This window comes from Vollenhovia emeryi, unplaced genomic scaffold, assembly GCF_000949405.1.
Source record: "Vollenhovia emeryi isolate VEMERY1.0 unplaced genomic scaffold, V.emery_V1.0 DF939120.1, whole genome shotgun sequence".
NCBI lineage: Eukaryota > Metazoa > Arthropoda > Insecta > Hymenoptera > Formicidae > Vollenhovia > Vollenhovia emeryi.
Window position 1 is genome coordinate 3,451,811 of NW_011967246.1, and position 9,752 is coordinate 3,461,562.

The 9,752-nt window shown below is 34.4% G+C and overlaps 3 protein-coding genes across 5 annotated transcripts in view; all 3 read right to left on the reverse strand.

Annotated features, from left to right (window-relative positions):
• LOC105570641 (exosome complex component rrp45) overlaps nt 1–426 on the reverse strand; it is a 5,418-nt gene extending 4,992 nt beyond the window's left edge. The window contains exon 1 of one of the 2 annotated variants that reach the window (XM_012027997.1): nt 7–426. In XM_012027997.1, coding sequence (XP_011883387.1) covers nt 7–25 — 19 coding nt within the window. In that variant the 5' untranslated portion in view covers nt 26–426. The remainder of the gene's footprint in view (nt 1–6) is intronic. The other variant, XM_012027996.1, reaches the window with a different exon arrangement.
• Nucleotides 427–1,606: 1,180 nt separating this feature from the next.
• LOC105570648 (sulfotransferase family cytosolic 1B member 1-like) lies at nt 1,607–4,695 on the reverse strand. Its single transcript, XM_012028008.1, has 6 exons — nt 4,246–4,695; nt 3,523–3,622; nt 2,956–3,130; nt 2,543–2,660; nt 2,360–2,454; nt 1,607–1,960 (listed from the first exon to the last, which is right to left on the reverse strand). Exons 1-6 carry the CDS (start codon nt 4,451–4,453, stop codon nt 1,682–1,684), a joined length of 975 nt encoding a protein of 324 aa, XP_011883398.1. The 5' UTR covers nt 4,454–4,695; the 3' UTR covers nt 1,607–1,681.
• Nucleotides 4,696–4,887: 192 nt separating this feature from the next.
• LOC105570647 (sulfotransferase 4A1-like) lies at nt 4,888–8,673 on the reverse strand. Of its 2 annotated transcripts, XM_012028005.1 has the most exons (7): nt 8,317–8,673; nt 7,948–7,992; nt 7,424–7,523; nt 6,929–7,106; nt 6,527–6,647; nt 6,341–6,435; nt 4,888–5,943 (listed from the first exon to the last, which is right to left on the reverse strand). In XM_012028005.1, the coding sequence occupies exons 1-7, from the start codon at nt 8,522–8,524 to the stop codon at nt 5,656–5,658; spliced, it is 1,035 nt and encodes a 344-aa protein (XP_011883395.1). In that variant the 5' UTR covers nt 8,525–8,673; the 3' UTR covers nt 4,888–5,655. The 2 variants fall into 2 exon arrangements, with proteins under 2 accessions (XP_011883395.1, XP_011883396.1); XM_012028006.1 differs by lacking the exon at nt 7,948–7,992 and having other exon boundaries at nt 8,317–8,672.
• Between the last annotated feature and the right edge of the window lie 1,079 nt (nt 8,674–9,752).

Sequence of the window (9,752 nt, forward strand, 5' to 3'; positions counted from 1 at the left end):
AGTTACCGTTTCCTCCTCTATACATTTGTTTGTAAAATTTCGCTCACAATTTGTAACAGGGGTCTCCTTCATCTTTCGAGAGTCTTATTTACAACGGGATGACAGTAAAATTCGCGGTTTTATATGTGACAAATAAATCGCAATTCGACGTTTGTTTACGACGATAACCTATATATAAACGACACGTGCGACCCTCGAACCGGGAGTTCAAACAATGTAGACGGGCAACGTGTCAGAATATGCTTCGGGGCAAAATTATCAGAGATTTGTCTCTTTTTTTATTCCTGCACTGGATTGCACTAGAATTTGGCCGTCATAATGAATCTTTTCCTCAAGTGATGAAAGTAAAACATTTCATTTCCGAAAATTTATTAATTGTCTATAGGCAGAGAAAAACTTGAGTCCTTGAGAGCAGCCACGGCGGGCGTTTGAGGTTGATTCCAGCGCCTCTCGTCCATTTTCATTTTTGGAACTACTCCGCTACGCCCATTTTTCAAGCGGGTAATGCAGTGCCCAATTTTGGTTGTGTTCCGTGCTGCATGCATGAAATGTCGGTAACACGAGAGTGTTATTAATTTTTCGTAACAGGAGTAATCATTCATAGTTTAATATCTATAGTTTAATATCAATATCAAAATTAAAAATCAACCATAGTTTAATATCAATGACGTAACATTGTAAGTTTTCGAAAAGAATTTTACTCTGTTTGTATTGACTTGCGTTGTTTGCGGCCGAAAATCGAGCGCGCATTCCAATAGATTGTTTTTCACCGAGGTGTTTACGGCGCTACGTCATTTCGTGGAATCCGCGCGCGGTTTTTGCGGCGTTTACGGCGCCGTACTCAGGGTCATTCACGCGGCGACAGTCGAATTGATCGGTTACGCCCGCGCCGCTTCGCATATCGTATTATTGTCACTTGACACGCGTTCGCGACAAGTGCGCGACGAAACCGCGATCGCTCTCTGCGAATAATCGGTGAGTGATATCATCGTGCGATCGCTGAATTCCCGCGATTTGCCATCGATGCTCGATGTAATCGAACATTTCGTAGTGGAAATCGGACACAGTCAAAACCGAAGAAGTGGCATTTGGATACAGTGACAGTGACAGGTGATTTTACAAACGGTAGTGTAAATTCGCGAGTGAAGTGGCATTTGGATACAGTGACAGTGTCAAGTGATTTTACAAACGGTAGTGTAAATTCGCGAGTGAATTGGCATTTTGATACAGTGACAGTGACAAGTGACTTTACAAACGGAAGTGTAAATTCGCGGGTGCGTCGGAGTACAACTGAGACAGCGACACCTGAGAGGAAGCCACCTGAGTGGAGGAGTGTAGCGGAATAGTTCGAAAAATAAAAATGGACGTAAGGCGCTGGAATCAGCCGAGCGAAAACGATATCAAGTAACACGCCGGCGTGGCCGCTCTCAGGTTTCTCTCTGGTTTTACCATCTCCGATTAATTTAATGGGATTAAGTGTCAATCGTGATTGGTCAATTCTGCTTACGATTCTTGCGATCGGTCAATACGAATGGGCGAATGAAATTTAATCATATAAATGCGTGCGTGTTTCTTTAAAGACGAAGATAAAATTTACAGTTCTTTATTTTGGTCGGAAAGTCCTTAATGGTATTTTCTTTTTATTTAAAATGTGATTGGATACAACTAAATTGTAACAAACTTAACTTGGAAAAGTCAAGTCAGTATCTTTTAAATTATCAGCGATCCACGTGCTAAATTTGTCCTCGATCTCCGGTGTAAACATACTTTTCCAACCACCAGTCTTTCCTTGTCGGATGAATATATCTGATTTGACGGGAGCGTTAGCAGACGGCTGATTCACCATTGAATTATTTCGGAAATTCTCTATTTTCAAATGCTCCGCTAACTTGGCGATCTGCTCATCGCTGTAATTTTTACCGTAGAATGCGGCAATTTTTCTTATGTTTTTAGGTAAGTCCTATGTAAAATAACAAAAAATGTTAAGTGCCTAGTGAGAAATGATTCGTCGTGACGTTGAAACAATGTCGAATCGACATCGTTTCGACATCGATCGACGACTTATTTCTCTCTGGATATAGTTCAACTTAGAGATACATACGTAGTACTTTTAATTATCTTTTAAATTTTCTAATCGGATTTTTGAATGATATAATCGAGTTTTATTAAGATGGTTCAAATTCAAGTAATTATATATAACTGGATATTAATATTCCACATAAAAAAATTGTCAAAAGTAAAAAATATTTAATTATTTCTTCCTACGACTTTCAGAGAACAAATTGACGTATCACAAAATTAAAAACATTTTTTTCCTTTATGAGTTGGTGCAATAAGTTGGCATTTTCTTCTATCTCACCTTTATCAGATCTTCATAGAAGAGAAACATCATATTTGCTCTGTGTCTCATCGCCCAAGCTTCCTTTATATGTTCCCAATAGGGACTCCAAATCGCTAAAATTGTGGAAAGTAAATTCTTAGAAATGCAACTGACAAAAATTAATTGAGCTGAAACGATGAAGCAACATTTCGCAAAGCTTACTCTGATTATTAATGAAATTAGCACAGTACTGTGCGAAAGTTCCCTGATACCATTCCAAATTCTCTAATAAGTACCACGAGACTACCACATCTCTTGGATTTCTTGCGACGTAAATAATCTAGGAAAAAAAATTTATGTACAGTGTTGTCTCTAAATTTTTGTTATCTAATTCTAATGCATTAGATTTCACACACAAATTGAGATCAAAAACAATAAATATGAATGTAACTGCTTGAATATATCGATATATGTATGACAACTGCTTCGTGGGATTTAAAATAATAATCTCGATGGAACTATCGTCTATGTTTTTAATTTTCTTCTCAACGTTTTTCATATCTTTGCTCATTTTTTATGAACAGTTTCTGTATAAATATACGGTTAATTTATGAAATATTTGATTGCAAACGCACCTTGCAGGTACTGTTTACCACTGTCGGTAACAGTTCGAGAGGCAAGTGACTCTTAATGAAACGCGGCGAAGGCTGACTTTGCACAAATTCGATACTATATTCCTCATCAAATTTCTCAGCATTAACTTTTTCAGATAAGCCTTTTATCAAATAGTCGTCTAATATTATCTCGAAGCTAAAAAGAAAAAGAGTTTTTCTGATACACTAAAGCATATAGTTTAAAAGAAATTCAGAAGTTGACCAGTTTTAATTTTATGAGCATCGGTTTTATGAGAAAAGTTTCTTTCTAACGCAAAGGTTTATGAGAAAAATAAAAGAAATTAATTTGAGATTTTCCACATATGTATATATTTTTATTCAATCCAGAGTGGGATATAATCTATAAAATATCTCACGTATTCTGAATAAATAAAAGTATACCATGAAATAAATGCTTGAAAATACTAATTTAGTCTTTATTAAAAATTGTCTGACATTTACGTAAGAAATTTTCTTTCTACACTGAAGTGTGAAATGCATATGTTTTTCTGCAATTTTATGTAAAATATATAATATATTATACTGTACTCTATAAAGGGAACTCTGTCTCTTAAATATCTTCGACGTGCTTCTTCGAAATTCATGTCATTGGCGATCAACCATACAAGTTCCTGCGTCATTGTTGTACCTAGTCAATAGGTAAATATAATTAACTTTCTGACATAGCAAGAAAGTACAAAGCTTTTCTTTTCCATAGTTTTATTATTCACGGTACGTTTTATTCTTACAAAATTTTTATCTTTTGATAACATTGATCCAAGTTTCAATAAGAGTGACACTCTTTGCAAAAGTATAAAAATTATCGACGCAAATATCGATGCCATTCCAACAATTTTGTTTTCAAATAATTTGAAATAAAGAGCACTGACCAAATAATTATTTAAAATAAAAGATTGAATCTATAGTTCATCGAGGTATAATTTTTTTCATAAACTTACATTTCAAACTTTACATTATATTTTCTTGCTAAAAAATATTTAAATTAAAAAAGTTACAATAGTTCAGAATTTATTACTTTTGAAATGAGATTACGTGAAATGTATGATAGTTTCGTTTCATTGAAAGATACAATTTAATATTCGGTACAATTTTTCTTACACTACGCGACATTCACATGACATAAAATTTGCAAGATTTTGTATAATGTTTTAGATAATATAAAAAAATTGATGCTGTTGCTCTGGAGTTGCTCTTTTAAATTGTTTTACTTACAAATACAGGATTCAAATTCCAACGTAGAAAATAATTTACCTGATCTGGGATGAGTAATGACCCATGTATCATCTGGACGAATTTTGAAATTATATATCTTGCCACCCTTCTCAACATATTTATACGGCAAGAACCACTCTTTCTGACCGACTTTAACGAAACCGTCTTTATGACACGGATATCGTTTCAATAATTCAGCCGCCAGTTCATCCTTGATGCGTTCCACTTTCAGATCCTCGAAAGACATGTTACGTTAACAGCTTCTTCGTCGATTAGAATTAGTTTCTTATTTCGTTCGTGTGTCTTCGAGGCCGTTAGCATACTAACAATAGGTATGAAAAGCGAAAGTTTCATGGAAGTGTATACGAAAATATATACAAAACCTTTTTGACCCACGGATAATCACGAAATGTGTGTATGTTCATGTACATATAGGGTTGTGTAAAACCGGTCCCAAGAATAAAATACTGTTCTACTTGCTTGTTACACGATTTTCAGTTTTAATTTATAGATACAATATTAATTATTTTTTATTTTTTTATTTTCTTAAGTGTTGAAATTAAGGCCTTTGTGATGTGAATGTATCTATCGTTTATTTCCCATGTAAATCTAACTCAAATAAAAATTCAGTTTTATTATAAAGGTATAAGAAGGTAAACGTAACGAAAGCAACACACAACATTTTGATGATTGAAATAACTTTTCTAATCTAGGATACAAATCGATGTATTATTCGGAGTTTCATAATTATACCTTATATTGTCGATCTCATTGCTTATACATATATTGTACATACAAGATACGTATTACAAAACTTTTTGGAATGAATTCCGATTGTTAGATAGGTCTTTCCTCGATTTCTATTGTACTTCCTAGGTAAAGCGGAATATTCCGATCGGGATTCATTTAAGAAAAATTGCACAATATGTATCCAGTAATCATTTCTTCTCATCAATTTTTAAGCGATCGCGTTTTGTAATCTGATCCCAGTGAGAAACGATTCGTCGATCGATGTTGAAACGATGTCGATGTCAATTCGGCATCGTTTCAATATCGATTGACGATTCTTTTCTCGCTAGGATATATTTTTAGTAACGCGTTTCCCAGCTTATTCATCACTAAGGTCCTCCATACGTGCTTCGATAATTCCAGTATGTCGTAAGTTCATAATATTACTTAATTTACATACATATGAAACCAGTGCCATAAGTACCTTACCTAGCCATAAGTACCTACACCAGTGACATAAGTGCCATACATAATTATAAGAGGACGCACAAATAAATATATGTCGACATATTTAGAATAATACAAAAATTAATTCATAATGAAAAAACACAATGTAAATTACATGAATTTTGTATGCGGACGTGTTTCGATCAGCAAAGACAAAAACGGGCTTTATAATTCTTTGGCGACAGTATTCATAAATTGCAGCTACAATTGCTTTCATTGTAACAAACTTGGAAAAGTCAAGTCCGTATCTTTTAAATTGTCAGCAATCCATTTGCTAAATTTTTCTTCGATCTCCGGTGTAAACATATCTTTCCAACCACCGATCTTTCCTTGACGGACGAACAACTCAGATTTTATGGTATCGTTAGGAGATGGCTGATTCACCATTCGATTTTTTCGGAAATTCTCTATTTTCAAATGCTCCGCTAACTTGGCCATCTGCTCATCGCTGTAATTCTTACCGAAGAATGCAGCAATTTTTCTTATGTTTTTAGGTAAGTCCTGTGCAAAATAATTAAAAATGTTAAGTACACAGTGAGAAATAATTCGTCGCGATCGACATTGAAACAATGTAGAATCGACATCGTTTCGACATTGATCGACGAATTATTTCTCTCTGGATATAGTTCAACTTAGAGGTACGTAGTACTTTTAATTAATTTTTAGATTTTCTCATCGGATTTGAATGATGTAATCGTGTTTTATTAAGATGATTTAAGTTCCAGTAATAATATATAACTGGATATTAATATTTCAAATTAAAAAAATGGTCAAAAGTAAAATATATTTAATTATTTCTTCCTATAACTTTCAGAGAACATATTTGTTCATGACATAATTAAAAAAATTATTTCTTTTATGAGTGGGTGTAATAAGATAGCATTTTCTTCTATCTCACCTTTACCAGATCTTCGTAGAAGAGAAACATCATATTTGCTCTGTGTCTCATCGCCCAAGCTTCCTTTACATGTTCCCAATATGGACTAGATAGTGCTAAAATTGCGGGAGATTAGATTTTTGGAATTGCATTTGACGAAAAGTAAATTGAGCTTAAAGGACGAAATGTATACTTTACTGAGCTTACTCTGATTATTAATAAAATTATTACAGAACTGTGCGAAAGATCCTTGATACCAATCCATAGTTTTGTGAAAAATATACCACGAGACTACCACATCTCTTGGATTTCTTGCAACATAAATAATCTAGGAAGAAAATTATCGTTTAGGTACTGCGTTGTTTCTAAACTTTCATCTTCTAATACATTCCTTTCACGCATGAAATGAGATTAAAAACAATAAGCTCGAATGTAACTACTTGAATATAGATATATGTATGACAAATGCTTCGTGGAATTTAAAATAATAATCTCAACGGACTTATATTTTTTAATTTCCTTTTCAACGTTTTTCATATCTTTGCTCATTTTTTATGAACAGTTCCTGTATAAATATACAGTTAATTCACGAAATATTTGATTGCAAACCTTGCAAGTACTGTTTACCACTGTCGGCAACAGTTCGAGAGGCAAGTGACTCTTAATGAAACGCGGCGAAGGCTGATTTTGCACAAATTCGACACTATATTTCTCATTATATTTCTTCGTATTAGTCCTGTCAGGCAGGTTTTTCGGTGCCATATGGTCCTCTATCATTGCTCCTAGCCTAAAAAGAAAAGGACTTTTGGACATAGTAAAATTTAAAAAATCATGAATTGACAATTTTTCACTGTCATAAGCATCATTTATGAGGAAAGTAATAGAATAGAGATTCAAATCAGGTTTTCTATATACTTTTATTAGATTCAAAGTTGAATATATAATCTAATGAAATGTCTCTTGCATGCTAAACAAAAGTAGACGATGAAATAAATACTTGGAAATCGAAATATAGTTTTCATTAAACCGTAAAGTAGAAAATACATGTTTTTGCACGTAAAATATATTACGTATTATACTTTATGAACATATGTAATACTTTACTCTATAAGGGGAAATCTCTCAACTAAATGTCTCCGATAAGCTTCTTCGAAATTCATGTCATTGGCGACCAACCATACAAGTTCTTGCGTCACCGTCGTGCCTAATCAATACAATAGGTAAATACGTAAAGTAACATGTTTTACAAAAATTTACAGGAACTTGCATATTTTTCCATTTATTAATATTTAATATTTTTTATTCTGTCTGAAATTTTTGCGTTTCTATAACATTGACTCAATTGTTTCAGTAACAATGACACTTCTTGAAATATCAACTGTTTTACGCCAATATCAAAATTACGATTTAAACTATTTTATTTTTAAATAGTTTGAAAAATAAAAAGAACTGACAGAAGGATTATTTAAAATAAAATATTGAAATTATCGTTCAATAAACTATCATAATTTCATCATAAATTTCCAAATTCTTCGCTTTAATTAACCCTTAGCTGGCACCGTGCGTTACTAAACGCCCCAGCCTAGTTCATCTCAAATTTAAGACCCCTTATAGCACGAAAATTGTACTTGTGGTGCCATGTCTTGTTCCCAGTGTGCAGCTATGTAATTCTGCTAAAGTGTGCCAACCATCATTAACCGCGATGACGATACATAACTGTACGATAATCTTAAGTTTCATGTTTGATATTTTGTTTTTGTAGTTATATTTCTGTGCGTATCTTTTATTTTTCCGCTACAAAGAAAAGCGACGTCATGGACACGTCGTTCGATAAGAAAACCATTTTCCAACTGCTACATTCCAGCGTAAACTTATATAATAAAATATATTATTTTTAATTATAATGTTTGCATCAATTTACGCTCTTGAATTACACTTTTAAATTGATATCTATTTCCAAATACAAAAATAAAATTCCAACTTAGGCAACAATTTACCTGATCTAGAATGGGTAACGATCCATGTATCATCCGGACGAACTTTGAAATCATATATGTTGTCACCTTCCTCAAAAAATTTGTACGACACGAACCATTGTTTCTGACCGACTTTAACGAAACCTCGTTTGTATAACGGATAACGTTTTAATAATTCAACCGCCAGTTCATCCTCGATGTATTCTACCTTCAGATTCTTCAAAGACATGTTTCGTTAACAGCCCCCTCCTCGTCGATTAGAATTAATTTGCAATTTCGTTCGTCCTCGAGGCTGTTACCACACTAACAATAAGTATAAGAAGTGAAACCTTTATGGAAGTGTATACACAAAACCATTTCACCTATGAATAATCGCAGGTGCATTTACGAGCAGTGCATTTATATAAAAATGCACAAACATACGTATACAAGTTCTGTTATACATATACTCGTAATTAATACTAATAATTGCTTTACTCCAACAAAGAAATAATTATTTAAACGTGCATTCAGGGAGCGCGCTTTTAGCGATAAAAGCGTCTTCTATCTTTGTGCGACATATAGTGAGTGACGAAGATAGACGAGTGCTTTCAGCGCTAATAGCGTCTCCCCGAACGCAGCCAAAGTATGCTATAAGTTATAGTCAGACAAGGTCAAATATAACAATGTCATTTCAGTATGACGCAAGTCCATAATTTTCTTTAATTTGCAGGCGTGAAATAAGTACCATAATTATAAGAGAAAAACGCGTGACCATATCGACATATTTAAGGTGCGTTCGGGCAATATGAAGTCCCTAGAAGCTTGTTTTATCAAATTTTGTAAGATTTCTGGGAGCTCAGCGAAACGAATGCCTTGGAAGCTCGTTTTGCCGAATTTTGTAAGCTCCCCGGAAGCTCAGCGAAATGAACTCCCTAGAAGCTTAATCGGAGCTTTGTACTGTGTGGTTAGCTTATTCATAACTGAGGTCCTCGATATGTGATTCGATAGCTTTCTCGAGCAAATATCAACGATTCCTTCAATCTTTCTAAAACTATGTATATAATGTTGTTCACCTATTTACTACTTAATAATATGGTAATTGTGCATAAAAGCGACTTCCTCTCCGATTCGCTTGATTTTTAAATATGTTGTTGGGGATGTCTTCCCGAGTAATTTCATATACAGGGTGTCTGATGCAAAAGTAGCCACTTTGAAAATAGTGGTAGATTGGGTTAAACTAAGGAGAAATATCATGTACCGCGGTACAAAGTAACAATAGTTTTCGAGTAGTAAATTTACACGTTTGAGCGAATGAGGATGCAGGAGACGGTAGGCCGGACTCGGAAGGCATTTAAAAAAATCGATCGATGATCGGGAGGTGGAGCGACGCGCGAGATACACCATGGTGGGAAAAAACCTAGGCGCGGCGGGGAGCGCGGCGCGGGCGGCGAGCGCGGCAGCGAGCGCGAGCGACG